The 20405-nt window shown below is 37.6% G+C and overlaps 3 protein-coding genes across 4 annotated transcripts in view; 1 reads left to right on the top strand and 2 right to left on the bottom strand.

The window, feature by feature from the left end:
* extl3 (exostosin-like glycosyltransferase 3) overlaps nucleotides 1-11020 on the bottom strand; it is a 30575-nt gene extending 19555 nt beyond the window's left edge. The window contains exon 1 of the mRNA XM_032585080.1: nucleotides 10825-11020. The gene's annotated coding sequence lies outside the window, so the exon portion shown is untranslated. The remainder of the gene's footprint in view (nucleotides 1-10824) is intronic.
* Nucleotides 11021-12836: 1816 nt separating this feature from the next.
* Nucleotides 12837-18385, top strand: riox1 (ribosomal oxygenase 1). Of its 2 annotated transcripts, none has more exons than XM_032585572.1 (15): nucleotides 12837-12949; nucleotides 13107-13253; nucleotides 13341-13480; nucleotides 14707-14806; nucleotides 14997-15110; nucleotides 15345-15451; nucleotides 15534-15641; nucleotides 16143-16177; nucleotides 16385-16563; nucleotides 16752-16856; nucleotides 17400-17541; nucleotides 17617-17737; nucleotides 17821-17917; nucleotides 18000-18086; nucleotides 18170-18385. In XM_032585572.1, exons 1-15 carry the CDS (start codon nucleotides 12857-12859, stop codon nucleotides 18254-18256), a joined length of 1662 nt encoding a protein of 553 aa, XP_032441463.1. In that variant the 5' UTR covers nucleotides 12837-12856; the 3' UTR covers nucleotides 18257-18385. The 2 variants fall into 2 exon arrangements, with proteins under 2 accessions (XP_032441463.1, XP_032441462.1); XM_032585571.1 differs by having other exon boundaries at nucleotides 13338-13480.
* ndufb1 (NADH:ubiquinone oxidoreductase subunit B1) lies at nucleotides 18373-20310 on the bottom strand. The gene is made up of 3 exons (XM_032585573.1): nucleotides 20147-20310; nucleotides 18678-18822; nucleotides 18373-18557 (listed from the first exon to the last, which is right to left on the bottom strand). The coding sequence occupies exons 2-3, from the start codon at nucleotides 18815-18817 to the stop codon at nucleotides 18521-18523; spliced, it is 177 nt and encodes a 58-aa protein (XP_032441464.1). The 5' UTR covers nucleotides 18818-18822; nucleotides 20147-20310; the 3' UTR covers nucleotides 18373-18520.
* Nucleotides 20311-20405: the final 95 nt, after the last annotated feature.

The raw sequence follows: 20405 nt of genomic DNA, 5'->3' as shown, positions 1-20405 counted from the left end.
CCCACCATTTTTCAGCACTAAACAGCTCATGCAGTCTTCTAATGAGGCGAAGCCAAAACATCTAGAGAGATACTCTGGGACTTTTTTTTCCTCATTTCTACTTTCTTTGCAGGATATATCGTACTGCAGCCATAGGTTTAAATAAAAATGGTTAGTAATATTTTGTTTTATAGAGTTAGATGAAAGCATGAAGCTGGTTCTGCTTCCTTTCCTTCACATGAAAACAAATATTGCTTAAAATGTACTAAAAGAGAATATTTTTACTTTGTTTATGCATCAAAGACATGAGAGATTCAGGTTTTGCTGTTAATCTGCAAAATTGAAAAACAACGATTCATGAGGAGGCTTCCAGTGAAAACTCCCCAAGCGAGACCTTCCACTAATTTGCCTTGATGCAATGTGAAAAACAGCATTTCCTCTTTTTCTCAAACCACTCTGCCCATGGTTTTAGATTTTATAATTGGGTTTGCATATGAGCTACATTGTTTATGATATTGAGTGCTGCATCGCCGAATTAACATCCTTGAGTTTCTAAAGGATTCTGAGTCTTTCCAAAATGTCTAAATGGAGAGCATTTCCACCAAGAGCAGTGGTAGACCTTAGTCTTGTACTGCCTGTGACGTGTGGTGTACTCTAGTGAACTGCTTTTCAACAGCTTTCATTATCGACAAGCAGACAATCTGAGGGGTGAAAGAGAAAGAGAGAAAACCGCATCTGTACAGATGAAAGAAAAACTAATACCATTCAATAATGCAATAAATCACAACAAACATTAGATTTATGGGATATTAGCAGTGAGTTCATGTTCGAGTCCTTGCTTTCTGGACCTATAAAGAATCTACACAAGCTTTTTCTAGTCAACTGCAGAAATGTTGGAGCAAAAATGTATTTAGGCCATTGCTTTAGGAAGGCGATGGTATTCTATTATAATGAAATGCACTTATGTGACTCCAATACATGGTATCTAGAAGCAGGAAGTCATCTAGTAATTTTGGTTTGATCAGGGGTCATATGCTGTCATATTTTTTAAGAGTCAACTGACCCAAAGACAGATCAGTACCACAATGAATGGAAACACGTGTACTTAAAGTACTTCTCCAAAATGACTGATGAGCAGAACTGTCGGTGAGTTTGATCAATATCAGTGAGTCAACTCGTGTTCCAGGGTATCACACTAAAAGTGCTTAGTAGAGATTTTAGACAAACCAAAGTTCAACAGAGCTTTTTCATTCACACATGTTCCTTTTCTGACCATGTACTCGTGATGAACTGGTGCTAGAGTTGGTTCAAAGCTGGTTCAACGTTGGAGAGCTTCATTGAACTGGTTTTGCATTTCTAATTTGATCCAGCCATGCCATTACATCACTGTAAATGTCTGTTCCAGCACATCCTTTGAACCCTCCTCTTGTGTATTCTAAAGTTTCTGCAGAGCACTGCAGTGCAGGGAGACCTTTTTACCTTCACACATCATAGCATTTGCTTGAATTTGCCTGCAGCCCCATGTCTCAATATCATCAGTCTGGATTTATAAAAAGATCTCTGCACAGCAACTAAGTTTTTGGAATGCTGCAGTGTACAAGGTTTCCTGGCCAAAATTCAAGAGTTTATTGTCCCACAAAGGGGAAATTCAGGTGGAAAATTGGAAGAAATTAAACAAATATTACAAATATATTCAATAGTTGCATCTGATGTGGTTGAGAAATCACCCTGAATACCTATTGACCATAATGATTCTGAAAAACAGATGCACAGCAAGGGACTAGGCCAAAAACCTCAGAAAGGAAATCACTGCCTAACAAAAACTGGGAAAAATTGCTGTATCGTTAGGGATAAAGTTCTTAATGATACAGCTGGAAGCACAGTTTTCATATTTAAAAGTTAAGGAAATATTTACTATATCACGTGGTTGTAAGAGAAAGAAGAAGTTCTCAACAGCTGCCACCAGACCTCTGAGGAGGCATGTGGTCAGAAAGTCGACTGAAGGCAAAAAACACGCATCAAGTTCTGGTGGCAGCAGCCAAGGCATAAACTTAGTGCCTGAACACCAAGACAAAGTCTGCTTTATTTTGATCACAACTAAAAAACAAAAACAGAGGTTTGAACATTCTGATACGTAAAATAATTAAATCAAAAAAATTTTAGGCCCATAAATCAGTGGCATGTCTGAAACAGAAAGAGGACGTATGTCGTAAAAAAAACAAAACATATGGTGAAGCACGGCCGTGGTTCAGCTATGCTCTATGGCTTCTTCAGTTCCTCTGGCACTGTAAACCTGCAGCACATGCAGGAAAATTGGGATTCAATCAAATGAGGAAATCCAGTGAGAAAATTCCAAGCTTTCTGTGAAGAAGATGAAGCCTAGGATTCATTGGATAGTCCCAAGAAGACGTCAAAGTCAACTAAGATTTGGTTTTAGAAGAAGACGTCCTGGGGGATAGTACCACAATTACTATAGTTGCTTTACTTAAATCTCACTGAAAAACTTTGAAGAGGTTAAAGGAAAAGGTGATTGCAGTGGCAAACTAAGGTCTTTGTCAAAGAGTGTTTGACTAGGATTTCTCAGAAATACTGCAAGGTGCTGGTGTATGGCTCTACTACTCAATATGTTTGTCATAAAGGAGTTGAATAATTTTGAGTGTTAAACGAGCGAATATTAGTTGTGTTAAGCCATTTAAATTGTTTTCATTGGATTTATTTCTTGTACAGCTGCTAGTTTAAATATCTTGCCAACAAGTCCATCTGCAGTCAGGCTCATTTTTAAATGAAACTTCATTTGTATGGGAGAGTTTGACTCTCTGCTTTAAGCAGCATTGAGCCAGGTTTTACAATTTAACAGAAATAATTGACAAATGCACCTGCAATATTCAGTTTAAACTTGCATAAGTAATTTACCAGCTGACTATTATTAAACAATTAACAAAAACAGACAATTGAGAAGAGCAATAACCCTTTGCTTTTATACCTGTAGTAAAGATCAGTGCATGAAAGTTCTTCCTTGGGCGAACTGGAATTAAAGATGTGGTCAGATGACTGCATCAGACAGAACTGGTTTTAAGATGGGAACAAACAACCCAGCACTGAAAACATCTCTGCACCATCAACCAAGTCTGTTGCCTGTGCCGTTCAAGTAATCCTGTTTGCCACTCTTCGGAGAAACCTCCTGAGTTTAAAAATGTGTACCAATGGTGTCTGACCTATTCATTATGTAAAATTTAATTACAGACCATCACATGCTGCTCAGTTAACCATGTGACTCTTATCATCTTAAGAGGTTAAACGTGATAGAGGAGTGCGAGGCTACAAACTGACTTTCATACCATGTTTCCTGTGCATGAATCAAGACATCTGCTTCTATACACTTACTTCTGGTCACACAAAATTCTGAATATTGCTATACTTTATTAATCAAGGCAGTCTCATATTTTCCTCTATGGTAGCATTCAATAAAAATATTTAAAAACTTTGCTAATGAATCAAGATTTAAAGACATTTTCCAATTCAAAAGGAAATACTCATCTCTTAACTGTTCATTTAATCTACAATCACGCATTGTCTGGGTCAAACTGAATCCAGCTGTCAGAACTTCGAGTGCTGTGACAGCTCAGCGTAACAAGAAGACAAGAACAGAGAGGACGCACAGAAAAAAGAACAGTCTTTTTGTATTCCACAGTCGAGACTCATTGTGCAAGAGTTAAGCTCACTACTGCAGAGGATCTCATGCGCATTTCTCTCTTTCTCGATGGCAACAATATCAAAGCACAGCATTCACGCTCTTTTCTATAAGCATATAGAGAATATGAGTTTTTATAAACTCGTCTAACATCAATCCATACATAGATTTTTGACTTCCTAATAAGTCTTTAAAATCCTGTCACAAACTGCTTCTGTTTTATGGTGGCAATTTCCCTAGAAATGTGGCTGCATGACTAGTCTCCTTTAACTAGAGTCAGTTCACCATGGTTGCCTTTAAGGCAGGGGTGTCAAACTCCAGTCCTCAAGGACCGGTGTCCTGCAGTTTTCAGATGTGCCGCAGGTACAAAACACTGGAATGAAATGGCTTAATTACCTCGTCCTTGTGTAGATAAGTTCTCCAGAGCCTTGCTAACGACCTAATTATTCTATTCAGGTGTGGTGCAACAGAGGGACATCAAAAAGTTGCAGCACACCGGCCCTCCAGGACTGGAGTTTGACACCCCTGCTTTAAGGATACCCAGGATGTCATTGTTTAGCATCAAAAGGGCTTCACAGACAAGAGCAAGATTGCACCCTAATCCACTACTTATTCACTCAAAGAATTTCAAGGAGAGCCGTACAACTGCTTTGAAGAAAGATTCAAGATACCAAATAAAATCCAGAAAGTGTTAAAACCGGTTCCTGAAGAGGATTCAGCCAACGGCTGTTACCAGCGCAGAGCTTGTTCAAGAATGGCAGCAGATAAAGTGAGAGCATTTCTGTATACACATCTTTCCAAGACAACCGTGAAGGACAGACTGACATTCTTTCTGCTTTTCTATGAACTTTTGCTGCTTTTTCACTTTTTCATTTTTAGTCCAGTATCAGAGCATTTTCTGAATCACTCTGGCACCAGGGAACCATTGTTCTAAATGCACATACAGTAACTTGACAAAGTACCAATTTTTTAAAATGTCTTTAGCCACTTTGTGCCTGGTTGAAAATAAATGAAAAAAAAGCATTTAAAACTACTTGATTATACGCAATAAAATTCTGACTTGTTGGACACCATGTGTAAAATTAAGAAATAAGGAGGGAATTTGTGTGTTTAACAAGTTCAAGAAATAAAGCAACTGTTACAGTTTTGTAACAGATGTTTTAGGTTTGAATCTTATACTCTAACTTGATTACAGAACTACACTAATAAAAATCCCAGGTGAACGTTCTTTCTGCTCCTCAGAAACCTGTGAACAGCCATGAACTCCATTCAGTCTGCAAATGCACAAGCACGAATCCCAAACATTTGCTTTGACATCTGAGCTTAATTGTGAGTTCTCTGCCAGTCTCAACACCACGCTGTGCCAAACTTACAGCATTAACTGTTGGGCTCAGTCCAAAAATAGGACCACTTAGTCAGCCATGACAGATGCAGAGAAATAACCAACGTCTCGCTGAAAGCTACAAAAAAAAACGTTTACTACATTTATTCAGATTAAAAAGTCTTCAGAAGACTTTTTAACATTTTAATTAAGTTAAAGTTGCTCATATTTCTTTCGAGGGTGCCAATAGGAAGGGAAATAATCAATTTTGATTAGAAAAATCACTTGCCAAGCTTTCAAAAACACTAACTGCAAGAAGAATCAGCCGGGAACACAAACACCGATTTACCAATTTGCCTCTGAGGATTGTGGGTAACACAGCAGACGCTACATGCATGCAGTAAAATCCTACACGGCTAACTTATAAATCCTCTTGTTATCTTGCCATAGCAGCCATACTTGCTGGGTCCTCCCCAGAGCTCTTCCGCTCCCCCCTCCCTCTGCATTTGCTGGCACGAACCGCAACAGATTGACTCAGCCCGACAACAGCTGCCAGAACGCCGCGAGCCTCGTCCTCCAGACACTGACGGATTGTGGGAGGCAGCCAGGGTGATTAGCCCCTGACGTGGGAAAATTATTGCAGCGTACCACCCCAAAAGCAACTGCACCTGAGCATACCCATCAAGCATTCACTTTAAAATCATGTAAAGCCCTTTTAAAGAAGAAAATGTACAATTACTAGTTGATGCTATCAAATCAGTTCATATATTGTTCTTAATTTGAACCTAAAAGTGATGCAGACTTAAAGATTCATCATCAGAAGCAAATATTAATCTCAATGCTAGAAAAGCAGACAAAGTCACTACCTGCTTATGAGGACAAAGTTAAAACTATCTCTTTTCATTCAACAGCAGTTTTTCTGTTCTCAAACAAGAACAAGCTAGACTTGACAGAAATTTCACTCATACCATTGATTTCTCTCCATCTTCTGGTGAAAAACTAAACAACCTCCTATTATTCGATAAACATCTGGAACAAAATATAACGTTTCCATCACAGTCGGCTAGAGCACTTCAATTCGTCGATAGATTTAAAACCTTTTCAAAAGCACAGAGCAATTAATTTCCCCATCTTCCACGTTTCTGCCTTGTCATTCTGTATTTTAGCTGACTAAAACCCTGAATCTGGGTCGCATTATGTCTCCAAAACAGTTTAAAAGCCACTAATGAAACAGACTTTCTGGGGATGCTGATGCTACTTCAAAGCAACAGACAATCCTGTCAGGGAGGCATTATGAACCTATTCATGTGTCACACCGTCTTCTTTTGCTTTCAGTGCTGTTTTTCTTAAAAGCAGCTTTGCCTTTAGGTCTGCATGAACACGTTGCTTCTTAGAGGATGAGCAGAAAGAAAAATCTGTTGTAGGTGAGTCGTGTTTCTGTTTACTAAGAACAAGCTTAGAAATACCACAAAGGGGGAAGTAAAAACACAATAAATCTACAAGATAAAACCGTGATGCTTGAGGGCATTGCTTTTTTCCCAGACACATGATAGCAGCTCCTAAACTGAACTGTTTCTGCAGTCCTTCTTAATGGAAAGGAAAACTGCAGTGTTGTGTCTATATGTTCAGAAAAAGCTGCAACAAAGTGACTTTTAAATGAAGGATACAGACTGATAACACAGAGTAGGACTATCTGCATGTCAGTGCAGCTTTAATGAATGTTGTGTCATCACAGACAAATGTCTAACCATGAATTACGCAGAATTATCGCAGCACAAAATAATCAAACCCCTTCAGGAGAAAAGCAAAAACATTTGAAACCAGGTAACAGGCATTTAATACATTTTCCAGCAGTAATGCTTTTTTTTCTCCTCACCGATTAGACTGCAAATATGATCTGCCCTGGATCACAGGGCAACCGGAACAAAGTTCAATTTACTTTTTCAGGAGAATATCTGAGCATCAACAACCCTCTACCTTCATATTTTGTTCGTCTTGTGTGACGTATCAGTCTCTCTGCTGGTAAACCAGCCCCACATCATGATGCTACCATCGCCATGTCTGACAGATAAGCCTAATCTTGGTTTCTCCAAATGTATTTGTGGTCAAACAGTTCAAACTTTGTCTCGATTAACCAGAAAACTTTTCTCCATACAAGATTTGGTTTGTCCAAGCAAGCAGCTGCAAATTTACAGATTAAATTCATCAGTTCTGGAGCAGATCCCTACTCCTTGGTAGAAAAGAACAATTCAAGGAAACTGGAAGGTTGAAGAGATAGTCAGAATCATGCAACTGTGGAAGACCATTTCTCTAACCGACATTAATCCAGGTGAGCTGACAGCTAAAGTGTAAATTTGACCCTGAATACAGATCATGTCTGATTTTTTTAAAAAACCATACACATCAAATATAATGATCTCTAAACTCTGAAAATCATCAATTAAACTGTCTAATGTCTGAGAATTTAAGAATAAAATGAGAATGATTTAAACAGATCATTAACAACCCCAAATTTACATGGCCTTCATTTTCACAATGAGCTCAAGTCCAACTTTTCACCAGAACTGCAAAAGCATCCAGCTAACTGGATTTTTTCCCTCAGCCAGACTGAAGACATTTTGGCTCTTGACAGCAGGAAGGACAGGCACAGGTGTAACTAATAATATTAATGAAGGGTTTCAGCGAGCCACAGCAGAAATCTGGAAGTGGGAACACCTACGCAGAGTTTAAAAAAATTTAATGTCTGCTAAGAAATAGAAGATTTGAAGCAGGATAGGATGGATTTAGTAGCACCTTCACTGAAAAATTATTATAGAATAGAAAGAGACCAATATGGTAAATGTTTATATCAACATTTTCTGAGCTTAAATGATAGAGGTGAATGAGAATATATTATTAATGGAATATTTTAAACAAGTGAAGTTTCTCATAATAAAATTCAGAGTTTACTATTGTTGCTAAACGTGACCACAAGGAAACAGAAATCATTCAGGCAAAGCATAGATGTCAATCCTCAGAGAAAAATATCAATATTTCTGTCCACAATGGACTACATGCTGCTCTGTGTGACACATATAAATTCACACTCTGGTCCATTATATTCTTAAAAATAGAGAAGTTCAAATTACAAACATTGCAGCTTGTTACACAGGGCACAAAAAAGCATTCATGTTTCTTGAACGTAACCAGACTTTATTATGTTACTATAACTCAACTCCATCCATTTTAGTGGTGCTTTATTGAATAAACCAAGAAGAACAAAGGTTTTATCCAATTTTCTTTCCTATGAACCATAAATAAATTACAGAGAAACTAAAAAATTATAGTTATAAATACATTTATAACTCATGTAATTCATGTGACTTAATTCTAGTGCAATTCTAGTTGTTCTGTGAAGGCATCAGAGGTTTGTTAGTGAACAATAATGAGTAAAAAGCATTATAAAAGGAAAGGAACAGAACAGGCAGGTCAGGTTGTAAAGTCGAGAAGAAGTTTAAATCAGAGAGAAGCTTTGCTCTTGTCAAATGAGACCAAAATTTTTGTTTGTTTTTTTATTTTATTTCTGGGCTTAATGAAAAGAGCTACGCATCGCAGAAAATGTAAACACATTACAGAAATCACAATGTAAAACCCGGTTGCGGTAGCATCATGCAGTGGGGATCCTTTCTTCGGGAGGGACAGGTAGGTTAAAAAAAACCTGGTAGAGACTCCAAAAACATCCAGGAAAATGAATCCAGATGCAAAGCCAAGAGAATCTGTGACTGTTATACAAAGTAAAGAAAAAATATTCTAACCTCTAGATGTGCAAAACTTTCTGAAACATACCCAAAGACTTGCAGCTGTAACTGAAATAAGATTCTGAAAGTGTTGCTTCAGAAGGATTAAAGGAAATGCACACCATTTATCATGTTTCTTTCACTTCACAATTATGCACAAAATTTAGTTTGTATATTGAAAAATTAAAATAAATTTAGTGTTTTTAAGTTAGTGTTTGTAACACGACAAAATGTCACAGCATAAATAATTTTCCAACTTGCATAAAACTCACACACTGAGGTCTCAGTGTGTGAGTCTACTTTAATAAAATAACAGAAAGTTCATTCCAATTAGTCCAATTACAGTAGCTTAGATAACACACTGCTGCTGCCATGTGTTTCTAGCAAAAGAAACATTAACACACGAAGGGAACTTTTTTGATTTAAAAAAAAATCCAAACATGAGTTGTGTTTAATTCAGTCTCACACACCCACTTTTCGCACAAACAAGATAGTTTAAAGGAAATAATTTTTCATAAAGCATACAAGTTCAAACTCAAAAAACATTTCATTTAACCCAAAGGGAAATTAAATAATGTCTCTCAATCCAAAAAATTATGAAAAGAGGTCTGCAAAAAGAACAGATCAGAACTAAGTTACTTCAACATGCAGCAACCAGGAACTGCACAATTCCAGAACAGCATCTTACACAAACTATTGACTATGCAGAATTATACAGGATTCAAAAAACCAATCCCTAGCGTAGCCTGTACATGACATATGGTTAATTTTTGACTTTCTTACTTCCAAGCATATCTATAGATAGGGCTCAGTGTTAGAGTGCACTTTGAATGGCTCAATAATAAAATGTAAAGATACTTCTACAAACAAAAAATAACAAAAAAAAACTCTAGTGAGGCTCCAGTTGTTAACTAGTTTGAGGGTCCCTGAGATCAACTGACCTTGCAGCGAGCAAACAACTCTGACCAAACAGCGCAGACCAAGATAACCGTTGAACAAATTCGCCCTTTACTCAGACTGTGTAGTATAATAACACCTGGCCTGCACCTGCTCTGTGCTAAATAGATATTCTCTGTGCTGAAAAAAATATTTCCAGATGGTTTGAGCGGCATTTGTTTATTTCCACCATGCAAATGACATGAGGTGAGCACTATCAGGTGATATCCAGACTTTGGGCTGCTATGCGACTGATGGGTGAGAAAAAAGGTCTGTAACAAATGGGGCCAATTTGCAATAACAAAAAATACATTTCCGTATTATAAGCCATTACAAAAAAATTGTGAATATTCAATTAAAGTGCCTGAAATACTTGTCACATTACAACCGCGGGAGTGCAAAACTTAATCTGTTCTAATGGGATTTCAATGTGTCTGACACAAAAAACAATTTAGAAAGGGAAAGAAAAAGATGGTCTTTACAAACTAACAAAACACAAGTTAATGGGTAATTTAATTATGGCAAATAAGTTAACGGAATAACTTGCAAAAAAAATTGCAGAATTGACAGTGTACTATAACCCTCTTTTAATTTCCTTTAACAACTGACTTAATTTGTAGTGTCAGTAAAGTCAGCTGAAGAGCCTATTTCACCATTATGCATGTTGTCAGTTACAGCATACTGGAGCGTTAAATGGGTAGGTATGGGGAATGTGGGGTTATGGTCAAGTATGAGTTATTGTAGAAAGGATAAATGTTTAAAGCTGCAGCCTGGATATACATTAGGCAGCAGACCGCATCTCTGTGCAGCAGCAGCAGCAGCTACACCGGCTGGTTGACGTATGCTTCTACTAAAATCAGAGCGAAACATTCCTGCAGCTGCTACAGAAACCCTCTTCATAATCCACCCTTTGACTCAAACCAGTAACATAACCAGCACCTCGAGTAGAACGACGTCAAAACGGCATTATATTACCCTCCTGAAGATAAAAGGAGGTGTTCATACACAAACCGCCTCATCTGGCCGAACAGCTAGCCAGTGTTAGCCAGCAGTGGTCACAACAAAATGTATTTACTCTGTCCTGCGATACAAGATCAGCATTAGCTTCAAAGGCTACTCACCTCCAGCAGAAAGTGCGTCCTGGAAATGGAGGCTAATTCCTCCGCCAAGTGGACGGAGAGATAGTGAGAAGTGTGAGTGTTAAATCTGAGTGGCTACGGTCCCCGGCCAGTCTGGCGGTGTTGCTGCGTTTCCATCTCACAGCTCCATTAAAAGCTGCATTGTTGGAGCGACGGCTGCACAAACATCACTGACTGAACGCAGTGAGGCATTCTGGGAAACGAGGTAGAGCAGTGCCATTAAAGGCTGCGGTGGAAAAGTGGAGAAACTGCGCCCCCTGGTGTTCGGTCTGGTTGAGATCCACTTTTCTGGCGCACTGTAGACCAGGAGTCTGCAATCTGCGCCCCCTGGGCTTCCGTAATAACTTTAGCTAAAGTAATAAACTGTAGAATGTTTAAAATAAAAAGCTAGCCCAGTGCAGATGGGATCAGACAGAAGATATTTGGCTAAAATAACAATGACAATGTTTCTATAATATGAATGAATAATATGATGATGTTGAACTGACAGACTGCTGCATCCCAGGTTCACAAAGGAGCGCTTTTATATGTCCTTTCTCCTAGAAGCTGTTAAACTCTATGACCTTCATTTCTCCTACCAAACTCAAGCTCAATTATATTCTGGCTGTTATTTGCACAGTTTGCATCAATTAGATGTAATTGTTAAGAAAAGTTTGTAAAAGGTGTGAAATGATTTTCCCTATTTTTTATCTTAATCCATTAATACCATATTAGATTGACGTCATTAACAATTAAATGAAAAACCATAAACCAAATCTATTTTTCTATTATTCTTCACATAAGGAGAGAATAAACTGGAATTTAACTTTAACTTCCATGTGCAAAAGTTTATACTTTCATTAATTTTCCTTTTTGGTGTTTTCAAAAAAATGTTGTGAAATCCCTTTTATGCAAATACATTTTAAATTACTACATATGCTACTGTTAACAAGGAAAAATATATAAAAAGGAAATACACTTTTACTCGCAATGAACTAACTTAATTTAGTAACTGTTATTGCTGATAATGGTTAGTATGTATTTGTTATGCTGTGATAAGGATGTTTTGTGGATGTGGAGAAGGTATTTTGTGGGGACTACTGAGGGAGTATGGTGTGTCTGGATAGCTTTTAAAGGCTATCCGATCCTTGTATGTCTCAAGCAAGAGCTGTGCCCACATTCTCAGTGTAAAGTTGATCTTGCTCCCAGTCTGCGTTGGACTCTGCTATGACTGCCCCTTTGTAACCGATCATGTTTGTGGTGTTCACTGACAAGATCTTAAGGCATAGGAAAGGGTGGGTGACTGGTTTGGCAACCTCAGGATCTCATATTTGCTGTTTGCTGATGATGTGTTCTGGTGGCTTCTTTAGGCCAGGACCTTTTGTATACACCAGAGTGGTTTGCAGTTGAGTCAGCTCCTCTAAGTCTGAGGCCATGAATCTTGACTTGAAAAAGGTGGGATGCTCCCTCTAGACTCAGGGTCAATCTTTGCCTGAGTTTAATCTTGGTGTATTTATTAGTGATAGTAGGAAGGGAAAGAAGATGGACATATGGATCGGGGCTTTATCTGCAGTAATGCAGGTACTGCTCCAGTCTGTTGTGGAGAAAGAGCTGAGCCAAAAAGTAAAGCTCTCAGGTTAGAGCTCAGCCTAGATTCAGACCCTCCCCTATGTTCTTATGATATGATTAATGACTGGAAGAATCCCAGATACACGTGGCTGAAACAGACTTCCTCCATTAAGGAGCTCTGTCATACTGGGAGGGCTCAAAGTGGAGTCGCTGCTCCTTGGCACCAAAAAGGAGTCAGCTGAAGTGGTGGAATAACAATAAGAAAATATTTTTTAATCAATAAATAAACAAAACTAAATAAATTATACTTATGATACATTATTATTAGCCTGTTGTTTCATTTTAAAATTTTGGCGTGAGCTTCGGTCCTCCTTCGAGCTTCCGTCCTGTTGGTGGCAGTAATGAGTTATCTAAAGCTCAGACGTACCAATCCAGTTGTAGCAGAAACAGACTCAGTGTGGAGCGCATGGAGAGTAAACACATGTCTGCTTTTGCTTTGTATCAGACTCTGCAGCCAGAGCTGCCCCCTCCGGCTAAGAAGCCCTGCCAGCGGGTACAGGTGTGTGTGTACAGGCTTCATTAATACCCGACGGGAATATATCTATATGTGTATGGCTTAGTAGCTGTAGGAACACATAACTGATATTTGTGTTAGTTCGCATCGTATGCATCGTCATTGTGTGGCACTTTGTATTAACCTCTTTTTTTCTAATTAGGTGGAAGTAAAAAAGAAAAAGAAAAAAGTAAATGGGCCTGCAATTGCTATTGTCAAGAAAACTCGGGCCAAGAGGAGGAAGATCCGCAATAAACTCGTGAAGGCGGCAAATAAAGAGGAGAGTAAGAAAACTGGACCAGATAATACTGTAAGCATCTGCTCAGTGTTTGACAGTAAACCAGTGTTGTTGAGTGTGTGTGCGAATCAGATTGGGCCTTTGTGTTTGTTAAAGCAGCATCAGAAGGAGGAGAGCGTAACTGCAGAGTCTTTGGACGCTGTGCTCACTGAACTGACCAGAGTTAACAACAGCAAAGAGAGAGCCAGCAAATTATTCCAGTGGCTCCTCAAACCCGTTCCTGCCAAGTACTTCTTCAGGTAAAGTGTCTGCATGATGCTACATGATTTGTAAGATGCTCTGCATTTAATTAAACCCTCACAGCCACTACAATGTGTCACTATACAGTTGGTACGTCCAGAATGATTTGCTGCATCAGTTTTCTGCCACTCCCCTATGTTCATCAGGTTTTGCATGGTGGCGAAACAGTTAAATTTAATCTAATTAGCTTTACCCACTACAGAGCTGCAATCAGGATGTCATTACGTGTTCCTCTCTCGTTACTCTTTCATAGAACCAGAACATTGAAGTGACTACCTCATAACCTGCTGGCAGATTCTTCCAGCTGACCTGGGAAGCTCTGCAGCTCCATATTAATCCATCATTTGTCTGCTTTGTTTCTTGGTCTTCATGATGCTGTTTGTTCGTCAAAAAACGTCTGAGAATCTACAGAGAACAGATGTGTTTACATCAATAATAAGTTACACACTTTTGATGCACTTTGGTTACACCGAAGTCCATTTAGGAATATCAGACTAAATAGGGCAGAATAGAAATAGATGGCGTACTTTTCATACTTTTATTTAAATGCAGCAAGTTGGTGGTAATAATGTTTTTGCAAGGAACTGGATTATCTAAAAGTAATGTTTTTTTCTGCACATCCTGGTGATGCTTCACTGTATATAAGTCCAAGAAGGTTGAACTCTGCATTCTTTATCATGGTACACTAAAATTTTCTGTTATTATTAAATAGCACATAAAGGTTGCTATTATCAGTGGATATGGTTAAACGTCTGGATTTACCTGCAGCAGGTTTGCAGGAGTGTGTGTGTGAGAAAATGCTGTGATATGCAGTGACCTGCTGGCGCACTTGTCCCCATATTCTTGGTCAGTGCTTCCATCTGTGGAAAGCACAGTGTGTTCTGTAAAGCTTTTGCCATCGTCAGCATTTATATTTTCAGCTGTTTGTCCTACAATTTCTCCTACTGGGATCATATCAGATGGACCAGCATTTGTTTTCCCCACAAACAATCAATGGAGCCTTGAGGGCTTCTTATGCTATTTAGTTGCAAATTTGCCAAATGTTTCTAAATGCTTACTGGGGAAAATGTGCTTGTGACAAACACAACACAAGTAACTTGGAAAATATATAATGTATCTTCTTACTTGGACTTCAAAATCTCATACAGTATGCATTTATTTATTTTTGTTTTGCCTCATTTGTTTCCTTGATGGTAATTTATTTGACTTTTTTCTATATGTGAAGAGAAACATGGGAAAAGAAGCCTGTCTACGTTCAGCGCAAGAATCCAGATTACTACAAGGGATTGTTTTCAACAGCTGAGTTTGACCGTATATTGAGAAAGGTAATTTTCTGAAACGATGCACAAATCCGTCGCCAATGATCACCTTTAATTGGTGACCAGTGAGTCAAAAATTGAAATATCCGTTTTTCTCAGTTTATAAATGATGCAAAAACTTAAATCTACCCCACTTTTTTTTCTGTCTGCATCAACAAACAGTACGCTTTATGAATTTGTGTATTTTTTCTTAAAGGAAAATGTCCAGTATGGAGTGAACCTGGATATTACTAGCTACGTTAATGGCAAGAGGGAAACGCACAACCCACCAGGGAGAGCTCTGCCGTTCACTGTGTGGGATTTTTATGATGTAAGAATGGAACAGTTCAGGTTTTATGTTTGTTTATGCACCGAGTCCAAGTATTCCTAATAACGTTTAGGTATCATTTTGTAGCTGCAATTTTTCTAAGGAATGCATTAAGAAATTATCATATTTTATAAGATAACATCCATGAAGAAGTTAGAGATACAAATTTACATTTTATTGAAGTTATTGTACTAAATATTTAAATGACTTGATATTTTCTCATCTGTTTTCCTGTAGAGTGGCTGCTCTGTGCGCCTCCTGAATCCTCAGGCTTTCTCCTCCACGGTGTGGAATGTGCTTTCCATCCTCCAGGAGAAATTTGGTAGCATGGCAGGAGCCAATGTGTAAGTTCAAGGGAAAAAACTTGCTTGCTTCAAACTTCTATTTTGTTTGTTTCAGTTTTAAATGCATTTTTCCTTCGAACAGATATCTGACGCCTCCGGGAACTCAGGGTTTTGCTCCACATTATGACGACATTGAAGCTTTCGTGATTCAGCTGGAAGGGAAGAAACACTGGCGAGTGTACAATCCGAGGTAAAATTCATTAAGGTTTAAACTCCTCAAAAAGCTTCAAGTTCATCTATTCTTCTATAACAATAAAAAAAAAAAATCTTTTTTTTTCTCATTGAATTCAATGAGAAAGTGTGTCCAAACTTTTGGTCTGTATTGAGTACAGACCAAAAGTTTGGACACACAGTTGTGTCCAAACTTTTGGTCTGTACTGTATATGCATTAATAAAGGGGGTTAAATATAAAGGCATGCCACACATTTCGGATTTTTTTTCAACTTCAAAATTGTACTCTATTTTTGACACAAGAAATTCTTGAATAATATGCATTCTTTTGAAACATCTTGATCAGTTTTTATTATACATATATAAAGTGGAAGTAATTTGAGGCAAGAGCAGCCAACATTTTGGATTGTTGACTAAATTTCTGATAGATATGTATCAATTATATAAATAATATTTTGGGGTAATTACAGTGGGAGAAATAACTTTTTGTTTATTTGTTTTGTTTGTTTTACATCTTTAGGTCCGAAGATGAAGTCTTGCCTGTGCTCTCTAGCCGTAAGTACCAAAAAGGTCTTTTCCAATGACATAATTTATCTCATCTGAAATGAAAACAGGGCATTTTATTCCTTTTCCAAAACCGGTTTCACAGAAAAAACAAGCTAATTTTATGACAATAGAAGTGAATCAACTCTTTTGACATGCAGCACATTTGATATTGTGGCTGATGAGAATGCATCGGACATTTTGCGTTCTCCTTTCTAGCAAATTTTGACCAGGCAGAGATTGGGAAGCCCATCCTAGACGTGGTGCTGGAAGCCGGGGATCTCCTCTTCTTCCCTCGAGGATTCATCCATCAGGGCAACTGTTTACCAGACGCGCACTCTCTGCACATCACCATCTCCTCATACCAGAAAAACAGCTGGGGCCACCTGCTGCAGAAGGTAAATGCACTTTTGGTCCCGCAGTCAACATAGCTGGCAGGAAGCCGCATTACTGTGTTGCAACATTCAAAATATAGAACAAGTAGATGTAGACTCCTTACTGCTTTGTGTGTAATACATTTTTAAATAAAAAATAAAAGTGGTTCAGCTGTTTTATTTGATTTAATATTTTGTGATTTCATGTTTAGGTCATTCCTGCTGCATTAGAAGTGGCAATGGAGGAAGATGTGGAGTTTAGACGGGGTTTACCTTTGAACTATCTGACCTACATGGGAGTGCAAAATTCAGATAAGGTCATTATTGCTATATTAACTCATTCTGGACTTCCTTGTAACATAATTAAGAATTTTTTTAAAACAAAAATTGGAAGAGTAGTTGTGAAATTTGGGAATTTTATGTAATCTATACAAACACAAACACGTACACCCCCACCATTTTTATTATTTTTTCATTTTAAATGTTTCTCAGTAAGCTGCACCTTAACTACTCTTTTTGTACCAATCAGTGTGATTCTAGAATAACACTCACTGTTCTGATTGGAAATTATAAAGTTTACTGTCATTGGTTGGTGGATTTTTAAAAAGTTTTAGCTAATGTTAGTCTGTTTAATAATATATAAGCATTTCCTTAGCTCCACTCTAAATTCAGACTTGTGGACCAAAGTTTTGTTTTTAAAAATAATTGCAATTGTGTGGTACAATCATGCCACCTTGTATAAAGAATGGTTCAAACAAGCTTAAAATGCCTGAATTAATGACATTTATGCTCATAATAAGTTAATTAGCAACTTTTCACCAAAACTGCAACTCCTAGTGAGTGAAATTGTTCTTGTGCAGGTGGACCCACGGAGGGAAATTTTCTTGTCTCGGGTTGAGAAGTTGATAAAGAAACTCCCGAATTTTGCCCCGGTGGACGCTGCCATCGACCAGAAAGCCAAAGAATTCTTCCACGACTGCCTGCCTCCTGTGCTCACTCCAGGTTTGTGCTGTAACATATGAGATTATGCATGAATGGACAGCTTGAGGTTCCAATAATTGATCTCATCGCTCTCAGATGAACTGGCCACCAGCGTGCAAGGAGCACCGGCTAGGTGGGAAAATGGCAAAGTTAAGAATGTTGGTGTTCACATCACTACTCAGACCAAGATCAAGCTGCTTCGTGCAGGGTGTGCCAGGTACAACAGCAAAACCTTTTTTTTTTTCTCTCTTATTTTTATTTAGCAAAAATACATCTTACCGATTCTTCTTTTTGTGCCAGACTATACGGTGGAGATGCCGTGCACCTTTGTTACACCATAGATAACTCCAGAGTTTACCATAAAGAGGAGCCCAAGAGCATTGAAATACAAACAGAGGTATGTTTGTTTTGTGCGTCTTAATTCTTATACTGCACATTGTTCTGATTACATCTACGTTATTTTTTGTTACTTCTTTCAGCACACAGATGCTGTTGAGTTTCTGATCCATTCATATCCCAACTTTGTGACAGTGGGAACTTTGCCTTGTGATTCTGTTCAGGATAAGGTAGGATTCTATGTTATTTGCAGCAATATTTACTGACAAAGAATATATGAGTTATGTATTAATTGCTGATGCTTTTTTCCCAGATTGCTTTGGCTGAACTTCTTTTTGAGAAGGGAATTATCCACACTTCTGAACCTCTTCAGGCCCCACCAGCTGTTCAGTCAGAATGACCACATTGTAAAATTGAATGTTTGTTTAAAATAAGATCTACACCATAATACTTGGTCTCATGAATGCGCCTTTTCTAGATTTTTTGATGCATAAAAAACACACCTGTTAATAAAAAGTTCTTGAGAACAGACATTTTTATTTATTTTAGTTGATACAACTCAAAATAAGGTGTACATCAGTCTCCTTCAACACTACAGCTTGAGGGCCACTCATCATTATTCATTCACACTTAAACCGATGGAACTTTACAAGCAGTGAAGCGTCTACTTCCAGGTCACCTCCTCGCCAGGTTTCAACTCTCTGCAGGGAACAAAAGGTTCAACGTTCATAAGATTGTATCAAAATATGTTACGATTATCACTTGAAATACAGTTTGCATTTTCAAAATTGACTTGAGGCAAAAATAATTACAGTTCTTACCTCTTGTACAGTGCACTCTTGTTTCTGAATGCTGTCAGCTTCTGGTCCTGTTGTTTGTCAAGGTACCATCCAATCACAAAGCCCATGGGAACCAATATGTGTGCCCAATTCACACTGGTTGGTAATGCGAATTTGACCATGGTTCCTACAACCAAAGCAGGGAAAAAGATGAGGGACTGATCTGAGATGTTGGTATATAAAAGTAATGTTTTTTTATTATTATTATTTAAATGAACACTATTTTATTCACATCAAATCACAAAATATGGTATCCTAAGGCATTTTCATTCTTTTTAATCGCAGGACTGTGACACTGAAACAATTTTAATTTAATTCAGCAGAAATTTTATTCCAAATTTTTAAAATTTAGCCCCGTCAGTAACAAAATGTCTAAGGAAGCCAGCAAATTGCATCGAAACTTGTCTTTACTGCATCCTGAGTAAGCAACAAGGTGACAGTGGAGTGAAATATTTCCCTTTTAAGAATGATGCAATAATTACAGATAAGCAAAAACAATGTTACATTTTTGCAGAGTTTTGTTTCTTAGATGAGGAGTACAATATTAACATTGAAATATAAAGGTTTACACAGGATGTTTCTATAGTGTCTTTAATTTTCCATTCCAAAAGTGTTATTGAAAAATAAAGATAAGTAAAAAGTTTTTGGTTTATTATGTATACGTTTTACTTCCATCATCCCTACAATACTTGTCTGTTATACACCTGTGAATGCACAAATGCTTTTAATTTTAGTTGGACCTAAATTCAACTCAAGATGCTGTAAATGTAAAACACAAATCGTTTCAAATATTTTAAATGTGTAATGGAAATTCCGAGACAGTATTCTCAATGTTTCCCCATTAAAACAACCTGAGGTCAAAGGAAGATGTTTTCAGGCTATTCTACAAATGCTTTTCTAAACCCCTCCATGAAATGCATAAAAATCCGTAAAAAGATTCAATTTCACAGCTTTGATGAAGTTTGTTAGTCCTGAAAACAAACTAGAATTAATTTAGGTCCACTTTCGAATACTACTAAGTAAATGAGGAGCCTCTAATGATCTTTAAGTAGTTTTTTAATATTTATTAGAACACGGGTTTAAGAGGAATCATATGTTTACGTGTTTTGATAATGACAAGCAAACTTGGATGTAGATCTATTACAATCAACCACAAAATCCATTTCATGGCTTTTGTGCCATTAAATGGATTTTGTGGCATAATTTAGTGGCATATCATTTTATTTGGTTATTTGACCACCAACGAAATCCAGCAAAAATGACGCAAAGCTATATTTATTACAAATTCACCCACTGCTAACATGGCAGCTAACTGGCATTAGCAACTAACGTCATATGTTAGAAAGATTATTGTTTTTTGCATCAATATCTATTTCAATGAGATAAATCTGTAAGACCAATTGAAAGCACACAATAAGGAAGAAAATGAACGGAAAGCTTTAAAATAATACCTTATGTTAACACCAAACAGTAGCCTTCAGGTCTTCCTTCTCTAAGCGAAGGACATTGGACTGTACCAAGTATGGATCAACGACGTGCTTATGCTAAACGATAACAAGGTTACAAGGATTCTGTTCGAAACCTATTTACAATAAGACACAAGTTAATCCTACGTTTTCTACAGAATTCATTCAATATAGTCCGACAACGTCCTATTTACTGTTTTCACACAGATTTATTATGACTTTCTTTGGTACGTTTCTTTACCCT

Source organism: Xiphophorus hellerii, chromosome 15, assembly GCF_003331165.1.
Source record: "Xiphophorus hellerii strain 12219 chromosome 15, Xiphophorus_hellerii-4.1, whole genome shotgun sequence".
Lineage (NCBI taxonomy): Eukaryota > Metazoa > Chordata > Actinopteri > Cyprinodontiformes > Poeciliidae > Xiphophorus > Xiphophorus hellerii.
This window is presented reverse-complemented; position numbering and strand designations above follow the sequence as displayed.

Excerpts from the sequence above, each read along its gene's own strand:
- riox1 (XM_032585571.1), top strand. The coding sequence starts at position 12,857 with ATGGAGAGTAAACACATGTCTGCTTTTGCTTTGTATCAGACTCTGCAG. Across the intron at positions 13,254-13,337 it reads AAACTGGACCAGATAATACT|CAGCATCAGAAGGAGGAGAG; the intron begins GTAAGCATCTGC and ends TGTTTGTTAAAG. Across the intron at positions 15,452-15,533 it reads AGCATGGCAGGAGCCAATGT|ATATCTGACGCCTCCGGGAA; the intron begins GTAAGTTCAAGG and ends TCCTTCGAACAG.
- ndufb1 (XM_032585573.1), bottom strand. The coding sequence starts at position 18,817 with ATGGTCAAATTCGCATTACCAACCAGTGTGAATTGGGCACACATATTG. Across the intron at positions 18,558-18,677 it reads AAGAGTGCACTGTACAAGAG|AGAGTTGAAACCTGGCGAGG; the intron begins GTAAGAACTGTA and ends TGTTCCCTGCAG.